The 23672-nt window shown below is 38.4% G+C and overlaps 2 protein-coding genes across 2 annotated transcripts; both read right to left on the reverse strand.

Annotated features, from left to right (window-relative positions):
• Positions 1 to 5894: 5894 nt before the first annotated feature.
• Positions 5895 to 16679, reverse strand: trim45 (tripartite motif containing 45). The gene is made up of 6 exons (XM_048194249.1): positions 15964 to 16679; positions 10971 to 11722; positions 7844 to 7973; positions 7110 to 7224; positions 6862 to 6988; positions 5895 to 6772 (listed from the first exon to the last, which is right to left on the reverse strand). The coding sequence occupies exons 1-6, from the start codon at positions 16434 to 16436 to the stop codon at positions 6621 to 6623; spliced, it is 1749 nt and encodes a 582-aa protein (XP_048050206.1). The 5' UTR covers positions 16437 to 16679; the 3' UTR covers positions 5895 to 6620.
• Positions 16680 to 17438: 759 nt separating this feature from the next.
• vtcn1 (V-set domain containing T cell activation inhibitor 1) lies at positions 17439 to 22431 on the reverse strand. The gene is given in 6 exon segments (XM_048192417.1): positions 17439 to 17931; positions 18166 to 18420; positions 21343 to 21447; positions 21450 to 21701; positions 21970 to 22034; positions 22137 to 22431. Coding segments are annotated over 6 exon segments (837 nt in total). The 5' UTR covers positions 22169 to 22431; the 3' UTR covers positions 17439 to 17803.
• Between the last annotated feature and the right edge of the window lie 1241 nt (positions 22432 to 23672).

Raw genomic sequence — 23672 nt, forward strand, 5'->3', positions numbered from 1 at the left:
TAATAATGTTTTTAATCATTTATAAGTGATATATAATTGTTCATGAAGGCTGGAAATGAAAAATGCCTTATATTCAGGTGTGCAGAATTATTAGGCAGGTTTGCTTTTACAGGCAAAATGAGCCAAAAAAGAGATTTAACTTAGACTGAAAAGTCAAAAATGATTAAATACTCACGAGAAGGACGCAATACTAATGCAATACTAGAAATTGCAAAGTTAAAGCATGACCAATGGACAGCAAAATGCTCATTGGGTCAGCGGGGTCATACAAAAACAGGTGGAAAAGAAAAGACACATGTTAACTGCAAAAGAGTTAAGAATTAAGGTGAAGAGTTAAGTGTGAAACCATCAGGAACCTTTTAGTCTCCAGTGCCACCATTTTCCAGAACTGCAACCTACCTGGAGTCTCCAGAAGTGCAAGGTGTCTCAGAGACTTAGTTAGGTTAGCTAAAGAATCCTAAAAAATGACCCGCTCTTAATAAGAATCACAAGCTGAAGTGTTATAAAATACATGAAGACTGGGTTTTTATAGGCCTAATAGACAGACAGATTGAGAGTGACTCCTGAAGGACCAGCACCACATCCTCTTTTACCACTGTTTGAAGAATTTATCTTCCAGAATCTGGCAGTAAGTTTTGGAAGATCATTTTTAGTCCATCTCTGCAAGACGGACATTTCAGGATAAGAGAGGGACTAAAAGTAAACTCCCACACCTTACTGCCAGATTTTGGAAGATAAATTCTTCAAACAGTGGTACAAGAGGATGTGGTGCTGGTCCTTCAGGAGTCACTCTCAAGCTGTCTGTCTATAAAGCCTATAAAAACCCAGTCTTCATGTATTTCACAACATTTCAGCTTGTGATTATTATTAAGAGCGGGTCATTTTTTAGGATTCTTTAGCTAACCTAAGTCTCTGAGATCCTGACACCTTGCACTTCTGGAGACTCCAGGTAGGTTGCAGTTCTGGAAAATGGTGGCGCTGGAGACTAAAGGGTTCCTGATGGTTTCACACTTAATTCTTCACCTTAATTCTTCAATCTTTTGCAGTTAACATGTGTCTTTTCTTTTCCACCTGATTTTGTATGACCCCGCTGACCCCATGAGCATTTTGCTTTCCCTTGGTCATGCTTTCACTTTACAAATTCTAGTATTGCATTAGTATTGCGTCCTTCTCGTGAGTATTTAATAATTTTTGACTTTTCAGTCTGAGTTAAATCTCTTTTTTTGGCTCATTTTGCCTGTAAAAGCAAACCTGCCTAATAATTCTGCACACCTGAATATAAGGCATTTTTCATTTCCAGCCTTCATGAACAATTATATATCACTTATAAATGATTAAAAACAATATTAATAGTAGTTATTAAGATTGATGTGGATTGGAATTGGTAAAATGTGCTTGGAAAAAAAATATGATCAGAAAATCAGCTTGCCTAATAATTCTGCACACAGTGTATGAGTAGGGAGCTCAAGAAAGTGCATCCATCCATCCATCCATCCATCCATCCATCCATCCATCCATCCATCATAAACGTACTCCACATGGCTCCAGGGGGTTAATAAAGGCCTGAAGCGAAGCGATGCATTTGTGTAAGAAAAATATCCATATTTAAGAAGTTATAAATAAAATATCTAGCTTCCGGCACACCGCCTTCCATATTCAACTTACGAAGAAAGTGTAACACCTCTTGCAGTTCAAAATGCTTACACTATGTCCTACGCCTTTTGTATTCAACTTACGCAAAAAGCGTAACTGACACAGCTGGCAGAAGCTAGATATTTTACTTTTTAACTTCTTAAATATGGATATTTTTCTTACACAAACGCATCGCAGAAAGCCTTTATTTCCCCTCCGTAGCCGCGTGGAGTACTTTTATGAAGGATGGATGCACTTTCTTGAGCTTCAAACTCATTGGTCCCATTCATTGCCATTATAAAGCTTGGATGCATCAGGATATTTATTAATATAACTCTGATTGTGTTCATCAGAAAGTAGAAAGTCATATACACTTAGGTTGGCTTGAGGGTGAGTAAAGCTTGGGGTATTTTCATTTTAAAGTGAACTAATCATTTAAAGGGTTTATTACACTCATGCCGTTCCACACCCGTAAGACCTTCGTTAATCTTCAGAACACAAATTAAGATATTTTAGTTGAAATTCGATAGCTCCGTGAGGCCTCCATAGGGAGCAATGGATACTTCCTCTCTTGAGATCCATAAAGGTACTAAAAACATATTTAAATCGGTTCATGTGAGTACAGAGGTTCAATATTAATATTATAAAGCGACAAGAATATTTTTGGAGCGCCAAAAAAAACAAAATAATGACTTTAGTGATGGCCGATTTCAAAACACTGCTTCATGAAGCATCGGAGCATAAATGAATCAGTGGCCATCACTAAATATGTCGTTATTTAGTTTTTTTGGCGCTCCAAAAATATTCTCGTCGTTTTATAATATTAATATTGAACCACTGTACTCACATGAACCGATTTAAATATGTGTTTTTGTACCTTTACAAATTAAGAGAGAGAGGAAGTGACATTGCTCCCTATGGAGGCCTCACAGAGCCATCGGATTTCAAGTAAAATATCTTAATTTGTGTTCTGAAGATTAATGAAGGTCTTACGGGTGTGGAACGGCATGAGGGTAAGTAATAAATGACAGAATTTTCATTTTTGGGTGAACTAACCCTTTAAGTAGGCTATTCACTTTTATAGCTGACTTGCTCATCATTATATTTTATTTATTTGCAAACATTTGGCCACACCTTAGTTCTGATCTTATACAATTAACACACGCTGCCTTAACACATGGATTCATTTTATACTTTACATCTTAAAAATTATACTATTTGATCAACTAATAATATAGATTACATATGCTTCATGTCCCCTTCATGACTTTTTTTTTTTAACTCCCCTCTCTTTAATTGTGCAAGTGAGCATCTCTATCTCTGTTACTAAAAATATATGAGTTGCCCAAAGGGGACTGAACACTATGTTATGCAAGTTGTCCTGGAAACCACATTTCTCCTGGTGAATGAATTATTGACAAACTGCTAATGTTAACTAATCCAACTGAATAATTCAGTCGCAACACAGTCCCGGATTCAAAACTCTCTGGCACGTTATTCTCCCCTTCAGTGCTTTTGCGGGCGTGATAAAGAAGCTTTTAGCCCGGGTTGTCAAGCTTTGTCACAACAATCTGGTCTCGGCACTGTGACATGACATGATGCTGACAGGTGTGGAAGAGTTCTCACCTTGCGAGGGATTGATGGGAGATTAGAGATCTGAGGCAGACTGTAGTCACATACTAATGAATACGGTAAAAGCAGAGTGTGTACATCAGACAGAACGATTTACAAAAGGGCATGTGGAGGAAATATAACAAGAGCAAGAGAATTTGTGTATAACTCAAGTGTGAATGATAAATGAAGTGTAGATAGAGAGTAGCTTGTAGAAGTAAACACTGCCAAACAAGACCATGCTTTTTAGACAGAGATATGACAAAAGCAATGAGAAGAGAAGGCAGCTGAATGACTGAGTGCATCCAATATCAACAGATATGATAGCGTGCAGCTCTCAAGCCCATGAGGGTTACGTAAAGGCGTTCACAGAAAAAGTGCACACCAAGGAATACGAGGTCTCTGGAAAACAGGCAATGAGTTTAATGATGCACATCATTAGTGACGTCTTCTGGAGGCCATATAGCAGCCATATTATTACACAACTGAGTATATAGGCTAAACGATAAGCCAAAACATTATGACCACCTACCTAATAAGATATTGGTCCTCCACGTGCTGCCGAAACAGCACCGACCCACTGACCTGGACTCTACAAGACCCCTAAAAGGTGTCCTGTTGTATCTGGCACCAAGACGTTAGCAGTAGATACTTCAAGTCCTGTAGGTTGTGAGGTGGAGCCGCCGTGGATTGAACTTGGTCCAGTACGTCCCACAGATGCTCAACTGGATTGAGATCTGGGGAATTTGGAAGCCAGGACAACACCTTAAACTATTCATGATGTTCCTCAAACCACAATGTGTGCAGTGTGGCAGGGTGCATTATCATGCTGAAAGAGGACACTTCCACCAGAGAACACCGTTGTCATGAAGGGGTGTACCTGGTCTGCAACAATGTTTAGGTGGTGGCACGTGTCAAATTTATGTCCACAGCTTTCGACGGTGGACAGCGGTCATCATAGGCACTCTAACTGGTCTGCAGCTATGCAGCAGAGTGGGATGCATTTTGTTGTAAGTAACACTTTCCTTCCATAACCATCAATATAATTTTGTGTGACTTGTGTCATTGTAGACCTTCTGTTGGCTCAGATCAGATGGGATAGCCTTTGTTTTCCTTGTGTATCGATGAACCTTGGGTGCCCAACACCCTGTTGCTGGTTTGTCCCTCCTAAATTCTCACCACTGCTGACAGAAAGCAGCCCTCAAGCCTTGCAGTTTCAGAGATACTCTGACCCAGTTGCCTTGCCATAACAATTTGGCCCTTGTCAAAATCACTCAGATCTTTATTCCTGCCATTTTTTCTCCTCCATCCAACATGTTGATTACGAGAACGGCATATTCACTTGGCCTGCACCAGCCAAAGCATTTGACCATGTTCTTCACCTACACATCAAGATATAATGACACTCTACTGCATCTCTTCTTCAACTTTTTTTCCATCCAACAGCCATTTAGATTCTATCCAGGTCATGGCATCAGTGTAACAGACCCTCCCCCCCAAAGGGGCTTGAATCTGTGATGTGATCTGTGATGCACGCTGTCAAACCCTATGCATGCAGATTAATGCAGTTATTTTAGCCCCCTAGAATGCATATGTGGGTCACAAATGAGATTCTTTGAGATCTCTGTCAATCAGAATACATTTGATAATTAAGATTATGTGTGGGTGACCAAAAGTCCTAGACTTTTTCCTATCTTAGGAATAGGGAACGGAAACGGAAAAAAAAAAAGAGTTTTTTATTAATACCCCTAGTTTACATGGATGAGTTAAAATATATTATTTTCCATCTATGTTTTCTGTGATAAGTATGGTTGCCTTGATTTATATATATATAAAGAAGGGGTATTAATGATTGGGTATTAAGATGAAAAGACAACTTCATACAAATCTATCATTAGAATAGATAAATCCAGATATAATATTGGACAGTTCTGATATAACCTCAGTCAGTTGTTTGCAGGCTTACAGAACTACTCATCTCCTTGACTGTGTGAGCTCAGAGATTTCAAAGAGAAAACTGAGAGTTCAAAGCATGTATGGTGTCCTTCTGAAGGACTGTCAGACTGATGGCTACTTTAATCCACTGCTTTGTATGTGCATGGCATAGAGGGAAAATATTAGAGGTCATTGTCTGATATCTTTCAGAGTCCTTTTTTCAAGTGAAAAATACATATTATATAATGTAATGTACGTTTTAAAAATATATATTATGTAATATAATTGTACGATTTTATTTTTAAATAAGTGTTTAATATTAGGTGGTCACATGAACACTTCATGAGACAGCTCCTCTTCACTGAAATTTAGCCATGTACTTGCAAAGCAATGTAACTTCCTCACAAAGCACTACTGCCATCTAGAGTTAGAAAGAGCAATCCAGTATGTTACCTAGAGATTCACTTAGTTCAATTGTTTTCAATACTTTTCTCAAAGTCGGTGCTCAACTGCCCAAAATCAGCACAAATTAAAGTGGCAGACCAAATAGCCACATAGAGTCAAATGATATTTTGCTCAATAAGTAAGGTAAACCACATGGCAGTGAGACCTAAAGTACTTAATAAAGAACTTCTATCCTGCATGTTTTATAGACCTGACTACACAGTATATATACTATGCAAAAAAGATCACAATCAAAGTGCCACTCGTACAAATGGAGAGGTAAGAGTTGTTTAATCCGAGGTACCAGTACAGCATAAACAAAGACAGCTGAAATGTAAGGATGCATATAATAACAGTCTTTGGAATGGAGTCATGCACACATAAAAATAAACCATTATAATAATACAAACCACATTGTTTATATAACAGGGTATTATCAAGGGAAACATGCTTATTATGATAAAACGGAGAATAAAACAATACAACAGATATTAACAAAATATCCAGACATTAATAAAATGTTTTAGTCAACTCATGCAGATTATGATAAAATATGGATGAAATATTTACAGTGATTGTACAGTAAAATACTTTAGTTTTGAATGTGTAAATAAAACACTAGTTCTTAAATTGTTATAATACTGATACAAAAGTATTAGTGTTGACACTTTGTAAAATAGAACAGATACAATGGAATTTTAAATATAATTTGTCAGTTGCGGCCATGATTATGAAGAGGCACAATAAATATTGGCACTGCTGAAAAAATAAAAAAAATAAAAAATCATCACCCAAATTATGGACACCCCCCCCAAAAAAAGATTGATCTGTCAAAATCATGAGTAGCCAATAATTTTCTAGAATAACACTGTATAAAGGCAATGTGAAAGGCACAAATGTGAATTTTCTGAAATTTGTGATTTATAGGTTGTCTGGTTAATGGGTTGTGAGTTTATGGTAAAAATGTGATCAGACAGAGTGTATTTTTGCTGGTTGTCTCAGAGCTCCACAGTCCGGAGATGTCCACGAGGAGAAACGGAGCCCAGGTTATGCAGAATACACTCTGAAGCCTCCACTACACTGCCACAACATGACCAGTGGGGCTTACCGGGGTGTCCCTTATGACCATGTCCACAGCCCTGAAACCCTCCTAAGTGCGCACACACACACAGATACAAGCATGCTCTTTCATTGGATTAAATTAATATTAGATGAAAACAATTTTGTGTGCTACATTACCTGGCATGGTCCCTGTGCAGCCACAGCGTGCCTCTTTAGCTCCCCCACTAGAGCAGAAGGAACAGCAATGGAATATGCCACGGTGACGTCTGAACTTCCTCTTCACATTTAACATGAAAGGTGATCCCTGGAAACCACAGATTGTTGGAGTATCAGTCCCAGAATCACTGATACATCCTTCAAACTGGCCAATAATGTTGTTGTTATTATTTTTAAACACAGCTGTTTTGGTTCAACTGCACAGTTACCTGGACGTGCTGTGCTTTAACACAGACCCACACAGAGTAAAGACCCGCTTCAGCAGGGGTGTAGGACACACCATAGGAGCCATCACTGTTATCCACCACTACTGCCTCCACAGAGCTGTAATGCCACAGAGGGGAAAACACATATGAAAAAGAGAAGTCACAGAAAACGGCAAACTTTGTACATAAATTCTACAAATGCACATAAAAAAATGTATGCGCTCAACTGAGGTGGATACATTTTTTTATCTGATAAGACGACATGAATATCTACGATAGAAACATTTACTGAATAAATCCCTTGATGCGCCTCAACATTTGATGTTATTGGATAACTGGACCAATCAGCAGACAATTTCATTGCACGACATCTCAAATGTTGTTTGATCATTCTGAAATGCCTGAGCCAAAGTCTGTCATCAGAATGATTTGGTATAATGACCTACCAGAAGCGTCTCGCATGATTGAGTTTCCCAATTGCAATATCTTAAATTTTTATTACAGCTAATTCACACCAATTTCCCAGGAAGTGACGATTTTGATCTCTTGAAGACATGGGATCGAAGCGCTGCTTTATTCGCAAATGTTTAATGTTATATTCCAACTTTGCACATAAGTTAAAATCACAACTCTGGATGGAAACTTCACTAATGACAAAGAACACTTTGGATCGGAGTCAGAATGAACTCAATCACATTTTTAAAAACGTGGTGGTCTTAATTTTCCTGTATACTCACCAACCCTTCTTCTCCTTGTGCACTATGCTGACCAGAACGGGGTCTCCACCTCGGCCCATCTGTTCTCCAGAGGAGTCCCTGCAAACCAAAGTGAACTCTCCCCGCTGGCCTTCACGACCTTGCTCCACACCTGTGAGTTATTCACACACAAGGACAGACATGTGAGTCGACACACAGGCTATGCAACGGAAGCAGCAACAGATCTTTTATTCCATATTGTGATGTACATCTGAGTGAAGCAATTTACTAAAAAAAAAAAAAAATTTGGATGAAGGAAGATCTGAATGCGAGCTTATAGTCATGGAAGACAGATAAATGATTGAAGAAGTCTGTCATTTCACATAAAGATCACAGTTACAATATTTTGATTAAGACGTAAAAAACTAAACAAAATTTATATATATATGTATGTATGTGTGTGTGTGTGTGTGTGTGTGTGTGTGTGTGTGTGTGTGTGTGTGTGTGTGTGTGTGTGTGTGTGTGTGTGTGTGTGTGTGTGTGTGTGTGTGTGTGTGTGTGTGATTTTCATTGCATTCCTACTTTAAAGGTGCCCTAGATTCAAAAATTGAATTTACCTCGGCATAGTTGAATAACAAGAGTTCAGTACATGGAAATGACATACAGTGAGTTTCAAACTCCATTGTTTCCTCCTTCTTATATAAATCTCGTTACGTAACAGTCGGGGTGTACGCCCCCAATATTTGCATATGCCAGCCCATGTTCCCAACATTATGAAAGGCATTAGACAGGGGCAGAACGTCTGGATGTGCACAGCTGAATCAACAGACTAGGTAAGAAAGCAAGGACAATAGCAAAATATGGCAGATGGAGCAATAATAACTGACATGATCCATGATTACATTATATTTTTAGTGATATTTGTAAATTGTCTTTCTAAATGTTTCGTTAGCATGTTGCTAATGTACTGTTAAATGTGGTTAAAGTTACCATCGTTTCTTACTGTATTCACGGAGACGAGCTGTCGCTATTTTCATTTTTAAACACTTGCAGTCTGTATAATTCATAAACACAACTTCATTCTTTATAAATCTCTCTAACAGTGTAGCATTAGCCGTTAGCCACGGAGCATAGCCTCAAATTCATTGTAAATGAGTCAATGTAAACATCAAAATAAACACTGTACTTACGCGATTAGACATGCTGCATGGCGAACACTTTGTTAAGATCCATTTTGAGGGTTATATTAGCTGTTTGAACTTTTTTTATGTTTAAGGCAAGCGCGAGCTCTTGGGGCGTGGAGCACGAGATTTAAAGGGCCACACACCTTGAATCGGCTCATTTCTAATTATGTCCCAAAATAGGCAGTTAAAAAAATGAATTAAAAAAATCTATGGGGTATTTTGAGCTGAAACTTCACAGACACATTCAGGGGACACTTTAGACTCATATTACATCTTTTTAAAAAAAAGATGTTTTTTTATCCACCTTATTTTTAACGCAAGAGCAAGTGTAGCCATTGCGTGGAGGTGAAAAAAAAAAAAGAGGTTGAAAGACCACTTTTAAAAAGTCTTGCACATTCAAAGAAAATACCTTATGTCCACGTTGCAAAATAGGGATGATAAAGGAGGGGTGGGAAAATACCATTTTATCTTAGTAAACTGATCTGCTGACAAAAACTGCTGTGGAGTGTCTCTTATTTCCATTAGCACTTTACAGAAGAGCTCACACAGAGCAATTTCTGTGACAGTGGGAACCCTGATATGGATGGCCAACCTGTACAACCACAGGCAAGCAGCAGTATATTGACCTCCTGACGTGATCCTGCTTATGGCATGCTGGGACAGAGCTGGATAAGTGGCCGTTTTACACTCTAGGAGCACCAGTACATAAAAAGGTTGGGTTGTCATGGAAGCCTGGAATGTTGTCTGCTATTTATCCCAGTGTCATGCCCTAGGCCTTTGGTGTGTGCACTTGTGTATGTGTGTGTGTGTGTGTGTGTGTGTGTGTGTGTGTGTGTGTGTGTGTGTGTGTGTGTGTGTGTGTGTGTGTAGGGGAACAAATGTCAAAAAAGTCTCACATTCATACTTCAGATCTTGTCACAGAGAAAACTTCAAATATACAATTTCATCTGAACTCTATGGTTTCTGAAGAACAAGCACTGAACTGTCATGTTTGACAAACAGCTTAAGATTCCACAGTAAAGCCACGAAACCAAACTCTACTACAGTATGTGACCACATAGTTTCATGAGTAAACACTCAACAGCGTCACATTTTTAAAATTACAGTACCGATTTGCGGTCGGTACTTTTGACAACACTACTGTACGGTGACTCTCGCGCATATGAAAAGTATACTTTGGGCTTTACACTGTGTCCTAACCAGACACAATGCAATAAGATTCCAGCGACAAGCAATTTGCCTCTCCACACCAGGGCTGCATTTAAAGGATTAGTCCACTTTCAAATAAACTTTTCCTGATAATTTACTCACCCCCATGTAATCCAAGATGTTCGTGTCTTTCTTTCTTCAGTCGACCCTTATTCCTTGTCTGGTATCATTTAAATCCTTTTGAAGCTGCACTGAAACTGTAATTTTGATCTTTTGTAGGCCATTGAAGTCCACTATAAGGAGAATAATACTGGAATGTTTTCATCAAAAACCTTAATTTCTTTTCGACTGAAGAAAGAAAGACATGAACATCTTGGATGACATGGGGGTGAGTAAATTATCAGGAAAATTTTATTTAAAAGTGGACTAATCCTTTAAGTCCACTTTTTTATGCCCTTCACTCACTAACTTCTCTCCATCTCGTTCACTCGGATGTACGTCATTGCTTACATTGCGTAAGTGCCCACTAATTGCGGAAACCTTGTAATGGGTTTAAAATGAACACATTAAGCCCTTGATCACTTGGAATATGCTATGGAGTCCGCCGTACAAGTTGCTGTTGTGACATCACAATCGTGTTGTTGGATCTGCCTGAAATAAAACATATGAGTAAAATCTAGGGGTCGAGGGTCTGTCCAAATAAACTTCTTTCGTCCACCTGACGAAGCTGAACATACTTCAAAATGGTGGTGGGGATTCCCCAGAGGGGAAGTGCTTAGGGAAGTTCACGAGTGCATGTCTAAAAGTGGAGTTAAACGCAGCCCAGACATACTCACCTTCTCCCTGGATACTGCATTTGCTGGGATCCACAGTCTTGGCATGTACAACTCCTACCACAGGAAATCCCTCCACCTCTCCAGCACTCTCCTGTGGAAGGAAACAGATGCTGCTGGCATTATCATGGGCGATCGTCGTTGGGTGTGGATCATATCCTGACTCCACAAGGTTCATCAATCTCCTCATAGTAACTCCTTTGGCACTGAGGATTTCGGCATCTGAACCGCACGTGAGCAGACGCTCTGCAAAGTCCACTCCACCGCGGACATCAGACAAGGCCTGCTGCAGTTGAGCCTTCTGCAGATGAAGTTGGTTCCTGCGCTGCAATTTCAAGTCCTCCAGTGACCGCAGCAGTGAACAGCAATGTGCCTCCACCGCGCTGGCATAACTCCGAGCAAACGCCCGAATCTCACCCGCCAACGTGTCGGTCCGTGCCTGCAAAGCCTCTTGGGATGTGTCCACACGTCTCAGTGAATCCTCCAGACGAGCAAGACGAGGCCTTAAGCTCCTGACTACCAAATCCCTGATGCGATCTCCATGGCGACTGATGACCTCATGGGCAGAGTTGCAGTGGTGGTCGCGGTGAAAGGTGGCCGCACACTCCAGGCACACGGTGAGGTCACATGGCTCGCAGAAGAGCCGTAGCTCCTGACCAGGATGCAGCGAGCACAGAACTGGTCTAGTGAGACGACCCTGAGATTTCAGCTCCTGTAGGCTTTGGATAGAGTGAGAGGAGGTCCTCTTCTGTCTCCTGCAGGGAAGATACACATTACAGGACTTACTTTGCATTCAAGTCATGATGGTTTGCATTTAAGAGGTGAACGCACATGAACGCCACCACAAATTCGTCATTTTGATTGGAAAACCCTGGATTTTCTTTAACCTGAGAGGTTCTGAATTGGGGGCATTTCAGTCTGAAAACATGGTGGAATCAAGGGATGAAGCATCTGTATTGACAGTAAATTTGTGATTAGAATGAAATTATTGAATTTCCCCAATGTACAATAAAACATACCAGTTTGCAAAACGTAAATGTAAAATAAACCATATACATGAGTTGACATTTTCTTAATTTGTGCTTAAGTGAAAGTGCAATAATTCTAATGAAATTTCTGAAAAAAAATCATGATCATAAATTGAGCCACATAATCATGATTATTAGTTTAAAGGGGTGGTTCAGTGGTTTCTATGAAGCCACTCCCTCCAAAATACACAATGTGCTCAGATTGGTTTGCTGGCCCAGTGTATCCAGAGCCATCGTGATTCGCTGAAGCGTCCGGAAACGCCACGCCCCTTACCATTTTAGTTGTTACCGGTTACGTGGGCTTCGGTGAAAATGTAAACAATGGCGCCTATATTGCTGTATCAAATTGAGCCCGAATCAGACCCAGATGAAGAGGGCAAAGCAGAACCTCTGCAATCGCGTTTATGAATGGTATTTCATTTAGTATTTGTGTCAAAGTGTTTAGATGCTGTCACTGCTGGTCTTTGTTTACATCCTTGATGCAACCAAAAAATAGCAACAGAACTATATGTTGAAAAGACATGTACAAACAATAAAACGTACTTACAGTTTGAAGCCAATAAACAGCAGCTTCTGCTTTTAAAGTGGGAACTGCTTCATCTTTCAGTAAAAGCCTTTGTGCAAATCCAGCATTGAACTCGTGTAGATTCCAGAAGCTGTCTTCAGCACCGCATCCAGCGTAGAAAATATCACAGATTATAATCTATTATCTTTTGACGCATCGCGCCGCTCACATCCGGTGTACACAACTCTTCCGCTTCCATTATGCTGTGCCACATGGCCTCGCCCACTTTGTTGCGTGTTCCTGGAGGCGTGTTTTGCAGGGTTTATGATGTCACCGACCCGGGATAAAGCTCGTTGTAGTCCAAACCGGTCGTTTTTGTAGGCATTAAACTGCCATAACTTTATAAAAGACAATATCTCCGTTTGCATTGAACTTTCAGCGCTGTAACTTTGCAGATACTGTTTATGCTCAAGCAGGAACATTACAACGCATTGAACCACCCCTTTAACCAGTATCATGCAGCCCTATGATTCAAAATCACATGATGCAGATTCTTCATCGTTTAGTAGAAGCAAAGTTTTTGCTTTATTTATTTTTTTGTAGAAAATGTGCAATCATCCATATGAGATCCAACCATAGTGATTTGAAAGCACCTGGTACTGTAATTACAATTTCCCAATTTGTAAACAAACTTCCCTGGAGGACTTGAATGCACCATTATGCAATGGCATGTTAAATGACAACGCATTAGGGCAGGGGTGTCCAAACTCAGTTCTGGAGGGCCACTGTCCTTCAGTTTAGCTCCAACTTGCTTCAACAAACCTGACTGGAAGTTTCTAGAATGCTTAGTTTTCTGTAAACTCAGGCTTGATCCAGGGTTTGTGATTAACTCTGAAAGTGAGTCATTGACTCATACATCCAAACAGATTTATAAAAAATAATTCAAATAAATTAAATTTTAAAATAGACTTCAGCAATTAATATTTTGTCAGAACCTAAATTACGTTTTTTTCATTTAGTTGTCATTCAGAATCGTGATCTCAGTTTGAAACAAGTTTCTCAATTTATCCAGATTCATTTAATATGCATATAAAATATAAGAAAGATAAGAAAATTTTATTTATTTTGTTTTGTTATAATTAAATTAAAATGCACTGGTTAAATTTTATAAAGGTTATTATTTTTTTCAATAATTATCGGTACCGAACAATATGAAACATTATATCATGATTTTTTAGCTGCATCGCCCACCCCTACATGTGCACCTGAAAATGTGACACGTGCAGCAAACAGGCAGGAATAAACACTGCTGCTGCAGTGAAAGTTTGAGACGGCAGCTGAAAGAAAATATCTGACTATCAATGCATGAGAGTCAAATAAACAGGCCTTTTAATTTATATAGTTTCACAAAAAGATCAAATGAATACATCTAAGTTTAATCATTAATTGTAAATTAATATAATAATTATATGAATTATTTATTGGGGTTGGAGCTGAATTCTGCAGGACAGTCGCCCTCCAGGAGCAGGATTGGACACCCCTGCATAATTAGTGGCTGTTCCTGCAAGACATATCTTTGGGACAGGCATTTGACCATTCAAGGTGTAATGTTACATCTGAATAACCATAGGTCTTGACCTTTGACCCTTACCCAAAATTCTAATATGGTCACCCTCTTTTAAAGGATTAGTTCACTTTCAAATTAAAATTTCCTGATAATTTACTCACCCCCATGCCATCCAAGATGTTCATGTCTTTCTTTCTTCAGTCGAAAAGAAATGAAGGTTTTCAATGAAAACATTCCAGGATTTTTCTCCATATAGTGGACTTCAATGGAGCCCAAACAGTTGAAGATCAGAATTAGAGTTTCATTGCAGCTTCAAAACGTTCTTCACAATCCCAGACGAGGAATAAAGGCCCCAGTATACTTCAAACAAAGTTCTTTTTCGTTCTTCTTTTAGGGGTAAAACGAAGTTCGAAATGCGTGACCAGCGATATACTGTAAACGAACATCTGATGCCGCCCACACTGCGGAGATCGACATTTAGATGAATATGTAAATATGTGCCATGCACTTTCGTATCAGTAACAAAATAAACACAACAAAAATGAGAAAACAGCAAGCATTTATTATAGAAAGCATAAGAAAAGTGTCTGATCATAACAACATGGGTATGTTAGCACGAGCTCTGCAAATTAGCACTCCAGTCACGTCACGTCTTCATATAGTACTTTATTCAATAGATTGCTTAAAATCAGTACAGTATCAAACATGAAAAACAGTGTTAGTGCCTCATTTTTTTTACATGCACAACTTCATTTTGTACTATAAAGCGGCTATCCAGTGTGTTCATGTTTTCACCCTTGGAGCTCTTACCTCAATGCCATGTGAGTGAAGGCGGAGCCTCGGCGCATACCTCCTATTACGTTATCGTCACTGACCAATGGCAGTACGAGGGTGTTTTGCAGCTAGAGCGAACTTTTCCTGAAAGTTCGCTTTGGCAAGCCATTTCGAACTTCCAAAAAGAACACAAAACAAACTTCGTTTTGGCCTGATTTTGTTCTAAATGACGTCACATCAGTTCGTTCTTCAATTTCGTTTGAAGTATACCGTGGCCTTAAGGGTCTTATCACTCATTTTCTAAAACAAAATTATATAAGTTTTAACAATAAATGCTCATCTTGAACTAGCTCTCTTCTTCTCTATTAGAATTCCAGCAGTGTAGACACTTCTAAGTGTATTACTGCCCTCCACAGGTTAAAGTTTGAACTAATATACTTGCACTAGCATATTGTATATGACAATTTAGTTCAAATTTTGACCTGTGGAGGGCAGTAATACACTTAGTGTCTACACTGCTGGAATTCAAATAGAAAAGAAGAAGAGAGCTAGTTCAAGATGAGCATTTATGGTTAAAACGTATAAAATTTTTAGAAAATGAGCAATGGTTTCTCTAGATAAGACCCTTATTTCTCTTCTGGGATTACTGTAAACTGTAATTTTGACCTTCAACCGTTTGGGCTCCATTGAAGTCCACTATATGGAGAAAAATCCTGGAATGTTTTCATCAAAAACCTTAATTTCTTTTCGACCGAAGAAAGAAAGAAAGACATAAACATCTTGGATGACATGGGGGTGAGTAAATTATCAGGAAATTTTAATTTGAAAGTGAACTAATCCTTTAATGTTCCAAAATCACATACTCTATGTTTAGGTAATTCTTTTTTATACAATATAAGTCAGCGTAAACCAAAATATGTGGCTCTCAATATTATTTTTTAAAGCAATACAGGTTGGAACGACATGAAGGTGAGTAAATGTTGACAATTTTCATTTTTTAGGGTGGGGGTTAACCATTTCTTTAACATCTCCATTTGTTTTCCAGGAATATGAAACGACATGAGGGTGAATAAATTACTTTTTATTTCTTGTGCATTACCAAACAGTTAGTAATAAACTAACCTGTGGGCCTGACTGCAGAAGTCGCAGAGGTTGACACAGCACACCTCACAGCGCTTCCCCGCGCCGCTGTCGCTGCACAAGTCGCACAAAACGCTGCTGTCCACTAGCAGCGTCTCCGTGAACACCTCGTCCAGCGCAAGATGATCAGTGGTCAGCCCCTCCACTCCCGATGGCGGCAGTTTCACCTCTGAATCGCACTCGGGACACAGGATTGTTGAGCCAGAGTTGTGCCCGTGCGCGTCATCTTCAGGCGAGCGTCGTTCCCCGTTCACGCGACGCACAGAAAACGGCTCGAGCTGGCGAACGCAGTCCGCGCAAAACGTGTGCAAGCAAGGCAGGATTTTAGGGTCTCGATACATCCGATTACAAACACCACAGATCGCTCTGGACTTCTTTCCCGTGTCCCCATTGCTTGTACGCAAGACTGTTTCTCTATTTTCTTCTTGAACTAAACTCTCTTTGCAAAGTGACATCGTACTTGTTATTTTTACCAGGATTTTACTATAAATTTATTCAAAAACAAATTGTGGTATGACAGCGGTGGCCTGGTTTTGGTGCCATTTACAAAAAAAAATGCTACTCACACCAAACTTTCTGAGAGTTAACTTTTTCGCTCATGTTATTTGAGAACATGCCTCGCCATCCAATCATGTTATGCGTTCAGGTTTGGGGGCGTGGTCTGAAATCTGACCTATTCTAGCAGTGTAAAGAAGCACGTGTGGAATATGGGTGTCCCCATCTGCTGGCTAGACAGATCAAGTTAACGCTTTATTTCCTGCTGAAATGTAATGAATCCATTTACAAAATACCTTTAATTAATCCTTTTACAAAAGTTCTTTTCAATATGGGCATTTGTCTAGCCTTACATACAATGTAATACAAGTGTCATGTTTTTGGATATAGGATTGACAATATAATTGTATTGCTTGTCAGCTATTAAATAGCAAAGGTCTTTTGTTATCACTTTACATTAAAGGGTTAGTTCACCCAAAAATGAAAATAATGTCATTTATTACTCACCCTCATGTCATTCTACATCTGTAAGACCTTTGTTCATCTTCGAAAACAAATTAAGATATTGTTGATGAAATCCGATGACTCAGTGAGGCCTCTATTGAAAGCCATTAAACGAAGGTCTTACGGGTGTAGAACGACACGAGGGTGAGTAATTAATGACAGAATTTTCATTTTTGGGTGAATTAACCCTTTAAAGTATTCATTTATCTGTGTTAACGTTAGTTAATAAAAATACAAATGTTATTTATTTTTATGTTAGCTCAGGTCCACTGCATAAAATACAACTTTTGATCAATATTAGTAAATGTTGAAATTAATAAATGCTTTAGAAATATTTTTCATTGTAAGTTCATGTTAACTAATTAACTAGTGGCATAATTGTAAAATGTTACCTTATTTATCATTAATGAATTTCTAAACAGGGTTATTGGGGCCTAATAGATGCAATAGTAAAATAGATGATGTGTCTCAAAAATGAGTGTATTGAAAATCCTTTATTGGTAATGCAAACATTTTTTCAAGAACAGTTTCAATAATGTGAAATAAGCTATGATAAACATTTTGTCAATAACAAAATAAAAGATGTTTCATATGAAAGAATTCATAGGATTTATCATGTGAAACCTGAATTTGGATATATATCCACTTCTACAGCACAGAGTAAAATGTTTAGAGTTTAAAAAAATAACAGTTTTTCTTTCTATTGGTAAATGTCATTATGGTTTAGGATGTGGGGTTAATTGATTGAATTTTAGAATGTACTGTAAGCAACCAACCAAGAAAAACATGTCAGTCTTTTGAACTGTAACTGATTGACCTTGAGTCAACCACTGAAGAGATGTGTCTGGATTACAGAGAGAATAAGGATGACTGTGAACAGAAGATGTAAGGATGACACTTTTGTAGATGCAGCACTGAAAATGAAGTATGTCCTCACCGCCACTCTGTTTTCTGAGGAATAATAATCATAAACAAACAGCAGTATTAACTTACTAATAGAAACTCATGATGTGTCATTCTGTTTACTGAGTGACATCCATTTTGTCTGTCCACACTACAAGTTGTCATCAAATTTGTTTTAACAAACTTGATTTGCTCTGTGTAAATATTATGATTATGGGTTTGTCCTGCTTAATAATTAGTTCCATCTTTACATTTTTGTTTTGTCAGTATCTACTGTTTTACCTGTTACAGTTGCCTCTGAGATAGCTTTCACAACACTGTTCTGGATAATACAGGTGTATGTGTCATTCTGTTTTACTGGGTTTTCAAGGACAGTAGCAACTCGCATGATTCCAGCAGAGTCAATAAAATTGGTGCTGCTGTTTAAAAGATGCCCACTCGGACTCAACCAGCTAACCTCTGGTTTGGGAAACCATTTATAAGCCTCAGCGAATAGAGAGCCACCTGCCCGTTGGGTAAATGTGGGAGCTGTGAAAGCTGCAAATAAACACACAGATCAGGGTGAAAAGCAGCATCCAGATATGAGCAGATATACACTAAATATGTGTATATATATATATCATTTAAATATATAATTTCAAAGTTATTGATGTACACTGTAAAGATTATTGAAGTACGTTTTACAAGAAGATACTATAAGTCTTTCTGCTTCAAAATTTCATGTATAATTATAACATGCCATTTCTTTGTAATTCATTTCTGATTTAATTTTTTTTAGTGTATCCAAATATAGTCAGATTAAGTAATTTTAAATAATATTTAGTAGTAAATATTATATAAGAATAATAATATTATAGAATTACTCTATACATCTCTGAACATACAACAGTGGTGTTTAGTTCCTGAATGAATCGGAGTTTAGAATGAATCGTTTACACCCAAAAATGTAAATTTTCCCATAATTTACTCAGGGAAAGTAACTGTAAAGACATTGAATTAAATGTAAACACAACTTTTGTGTCTTTATCAGCTTTTATAAAACGGTTAGTTCCTGTCCTTGATTCTGATTTGTCAATATCTGTGTTTTATTCATGATAAAACACATCTATGACCGCTTCACCCAACGGTTCTGTGTATCACTACACAACACACTTAGCAACCAGTCTTAGTGACCTAAAATGTTTGTTCTCAATTTATATTGTTAATTGAAGCTTATTGTATTATGTAGAAGAGTGTTGGGAGAAAAAGATCGAGTGAGCGAGTTTACAGTGGTGGTCAAAATTATTGGCACCCTTGGTAAATATGATCAAAGATGACTATAAAAATAAATCTGCATTGTTTATCCCTTTGATCTTTAATTCATAAAATTAGCAAAAAAAATATAACCTTTCATTGAAGGAAAAGGATTGAAAGTGGGGGGGAAATCACATTATGAAATAAATGTTTTTCTCCAAAACACGTTGGCCACAATTATTGGCACCCCTAGAATTTTTTATGAGTAAAATATCTCTGAAGTATATTCCCATTCATATTTACATTTTTTAGCACACCAGGGTGATCATGAACATGATATTGTCCAGCCCACAGGACAATACACAGGAGTACAAATATGTGTAAACACAAAGGCCAAATTCCCTTAATCATTCATTACAATGAGAAAAACCAAAGAATATAGTTCTGATGTGCAGCAAAAGATTGTTGAGCTTCACAAAATAGAAAATGGCTGTAAGAAAATAGCTAAAGCATTAAAATCTCCATTTCCACTATCAGGGTAATAATTAAGAAGTTCCAATCAACTAAAGATGTTACAAATCTGCCTGGAAGAGGACGTGTGTCTAAATCATCCTAATGTGAAGTGAGGAGGAAAGTTTGAGTGGACAAAGACTCTCTAAGGATCATAGCTGGAGAAATGCAGAGATTAGTTGATTCTTAAGTCTCAGAAAGCCTAAAAAAATTATCAAACAGCACCTACATCCCCACAAGTTGTTTGAGAGGGTTTCAAGAAAAATTCTGGACTCTCATCCAGAAACAATCTCCAGCATATTCAGTTGTCAGACATGACTGGAACTTCAAACAGGACCGGCTTCTATGGTCAGGTGAAACTAAAAAAAGAGCTTTTTGGCAGCAAACCCACCAGATGGGTTTGGTGCACATAATGGATAAAAAGTACCCCATGCCCACGGTTAAACATACTGCTGGATCTTTAATCTTGTGGGCCTATTTTTCTGCTGGAGGTCCTGGACATCTTGTTCAGATACATGGCATCATGGATTCTATCAAATACTAACAGATAAAAATCAAAACCTGACCGCTTTTGCTAGAAATCCAATAATGGGCCATGGTTGGATCTTCCATCAGGACAATGATCCAAAACAAACATCAAAACCAATACAAAAATGTGTCACTGAGCACAAAATGAAACTTCTGCCATGGCCGTCCCAGTCCCCTGACCTGAACCCTAAAGAGAATGAGTGGAGTGAACTGAAGAGAAGAAGCACCAACATGGAACTGGGAATCTGAAGGATCTGGAGAGATTCTGTATAAAGTAATGGTCTCTGATCTCTTGTCAGGTGTTCTCCAAACTCATCAGGCATTATAGGTGAAGACTCAGAGCTGTTATCTTGGCAAAAGGAGGTTGCAAAAAGTATTGAATAAAAGGGTGCCAATAATTGTGGCCAATGTGTTTTGGAAAAAAACATTTATTTTATAATGTGATTTTCCCCACACTTTCAATTCTTTTCCTTCAATGAAAGGTTAGATTTTTGCCAATTTTAGGAATTAAAGATCAAAAGGATAAACAATGCAGATTTATTTTTATAGTCATCTTTGATCAAATTCACCAAGGGTGCCAATAATTCTGACCACCACTGTATTACCGGCATTCAGATTTAGCATTTTACTTCAGGTCAGTCCTATGTTCATAATAAAAAATCTGTTTAAATGTCTGCTGCAATATCTTGTCCTTTTAACAGTTAAGGGGTTTTCCCGTGACTGACAGCGCTAGTCAGAGCATTTGTCAGTTGCGTATTGTTCCATGTTCACAACAATTTAGTCTTTTCAATGTAAAAGTCTTCGCTACTGACTGACACACTCATAAAGACAGTCTTTGCCTCTATCTAATGGCGTAATCATGTAACTTCTGTTGCTGTTCACAATCAGGGACTATTTTTTCTGGCGGAAGGAAGGCTTTTAGTGAAAGTTGCATTGATACATATTTTTGGTTTAATATTTGTATTGTGTGGTAACTGTTTTATAAAAGCAATAAGGTACTCGAGGCTTGTGCTGTATCATGAATAAGTCACAGGGTTTTGAACAAATCACTTGAGAGAGTGATTCAGTGACTCACTCATAAAGAGAGTCACTTGTCACCACCTACCTGCAGATCTATAAAGCAGAAATATGATGTCTGGTTTTAAACATTAATTTACTTTAAAATAAATAAACAAAGAATGTATTTACCAGCCACTTTAAGGTTAATGCTGGTTGTCCCTGAGACTTTTGGTGCGTTGACAGTGCAGCGATACACACCCTCATCCTCCATCTTCACATTTCTCAGCAGAAGGAAGCGTTCCCCGTTGATATAGCAGCTGAGAACAGTTGAGCCCTGTTTTTGAACTGTGTGTTCTGCCCCTGGAGCTGGGCTGCTTTGTTCTTGTATTCATAAACCACACCACTGAGAGCATCTTTTAGCCAAGTAATTGATACATCACTAAATTGCTCATTGCCACTGCTGCTAAGAAACTTGCAATCCAGGACCACATCCTCATCAAGATTCCCCACAGCAGAGGGACTACTGCTCTTAACGGTACCTTGGGACACTTGAAATCAAACATGCACACAGACGTTTAGTTTATACCTCAAAAGCCCAAATGCACTATTATAAGTTATACAAACTATTAAGGTGATGATACAAATTTCGATCTAAAGTATCCAGATAGAAATTTGTTGCCCATTCCCAATGGGAAAGTGCCCAAGCAACATAGCTCGACCACATTGCCTGTCAACATTGCTCAAAAAGTTGCCCCGTATATCATCACCTTTAGAGTTATACAGTAATCGCACAAAATACATGAATGTTTTACCAACCTGAGAATGCAATAGCCAAAATGAAAATGATGAGTCCAGAAATTACTACTATCAGAACAATCATACTGCAAAAGACACACATTTGATGAACAACATTCAATATTGACTCACTGTATTATAATTTTCTACCTGAAATGGCTTAAAAAAAAAGTTGCCCATTCTTCTACCTCGTAAAGATTATTTGTCCAATTGTAGCCATTCTGGTAACCTGTTCCTACTTTCAAGCAGTATCTTTAATGAATCGAAGTACCACTCTGCTCAGCATCTCTGTAGATGGCATAATAAATCAACGGGCTAAGAAGGACGAGCACTTTCTAATCCCCTCAGACTAGTTTCAAACTTTACTTCCACTGAAGGTGTTCAGCACCTACTCCCTCTGTCAATATTACCTTTGAGAGGAGTGTCCTGACACTTTGATAACACACAGCTTGACAAGAGTAACCTTTTCACCTAAATAATTTACAGGGATTGTGCTCATGACACTAAACACAAACAGTTGCAAATGGTCCTGGGGGGCACTTTCCTGCAGAGGTTAGCTCCAACATGCCTCAACATACCTGTATGCCTGGAAGGTCTAATTGGGGTTAGAGGTAAACTTTGCAGAACAGTGGCCCTCCAGGAGCAGGATTGGACACCCCTGGGCTAAACAATAATCCTTTAGCTTCCTTGAGCCAGCTTATAGACCAGGGGTCTCCAAACTTGGTTCTGGAGGGCCACTGTCCTGCAGAGTTTAGCTCCAACCCAAATTAAATACACCTGAACCAGCTAATCAAGGTCTAATGGGGCATACTAGAAACTTCCAGGCAGGTGTGTTGAGGCAAGTTGGAGTGGCCCTGCAGGACAGAGTTTTGGAGACCCCTGTTATAGACAATATTGTTGTTTTTAATACCTCAAATAAGAGTCAAAGTCACACAATTGTAAGAGCACAGAAAGGAAGAGCCAGGAATGTGATTTCAACTGAGGGAGACCCAAAACAATAAACTGTACAAGGGGCCCAGAAACCCCACTGACGGCCCTGGGTTTCCCAAAAGCATCTTAAACCTAAGTTGATTGCAGAACCATTGCCACCAATGGAGCTATGATCAACTTAGGCTTATGATGATTTTGTGAAACGTTGCCCTGTCAGGTGTGTTTACACATTCAGTTCTGCTTCATTGAACTCCGTCTTGCTGTCTGCAATAATGTGTCATTTGAGATCAGCAAAGGCACACATTGCATTAGATTACTTCATGTCCTTTAACTTGTTTAACTATCAATTATGTAAGTCAAACCTTTTTTCTTTCAGTGTTCACTTTTTTCTAGCCCTGCACTTAAAATAGCCTGCCAATAATCTGTAAATAACCATAAACAGTAATTGCAGTATAGCTTACAATAATCAGATTTTTACAGTTTACATTCAGTATGGAAAGCATGTTTTCCCTATGGAATGAACTGGAATGACTTTTTATCTCACAGTTCTGATGGGTTTTTTTGTTTGTTTTTCCACACAACTGCAAGTTCATACAGGTATTTCAGAATTCTGAGAATAAAGTTATAAACTTGCCATTGAAAGAAAAAAAATCAGAATTTTGAGATATAAACTCGCCATTGCAATGAAAAAGTCACAATTTTTTATATGATTCTGTGAAATCATATACCAACTGAAAAACACTGCACATTACAAAGCACATTAACGTGGGAAAAAACATTTTTTGCAATTGTGG

The sequence above is a fragment of the Megalobrama amblycephala genome, linkage group LG6 (assembly GCF_018812025.1).
Source record: "Megalobrama amblycephala isolate DHTTF-2021 linkage group LG6, ASM1881202v1, whole genome shotgun sequence".
Lineage (NCBI taxonomy): Eukaryota > Metazoa > Chordata > Actinopteri > Cypriniformes > Xenocyprididae > Megalobrama > Megalobrama amblycephala.

Excerpts from the sequence above, each read along its gene's own strand:
- trim45 (XM_048194249.1), bottom strand. The coding sequence starts at position 16,436 with ATGTCACTTTGCAAAGAGAGTTTAGTTCAAGAAGAAAATAGAGAAACA. Across the intron at positions 7,974-10,970 it reads ATGCAGTATCCAGGGAGAAG|GTGTGGAGCAAGGTCGTGAA; the intron begins GTGAGTATGTCT and ends AATAACTCACAG. Across the intron at positions 7,225-7,843 it reads CACAAGGAGAAGAAGGGTTG|CTCTGTGGAGGCAGTAGTGG; the intron begins GTGAGTATACAG and ends GTGGCATTACAG.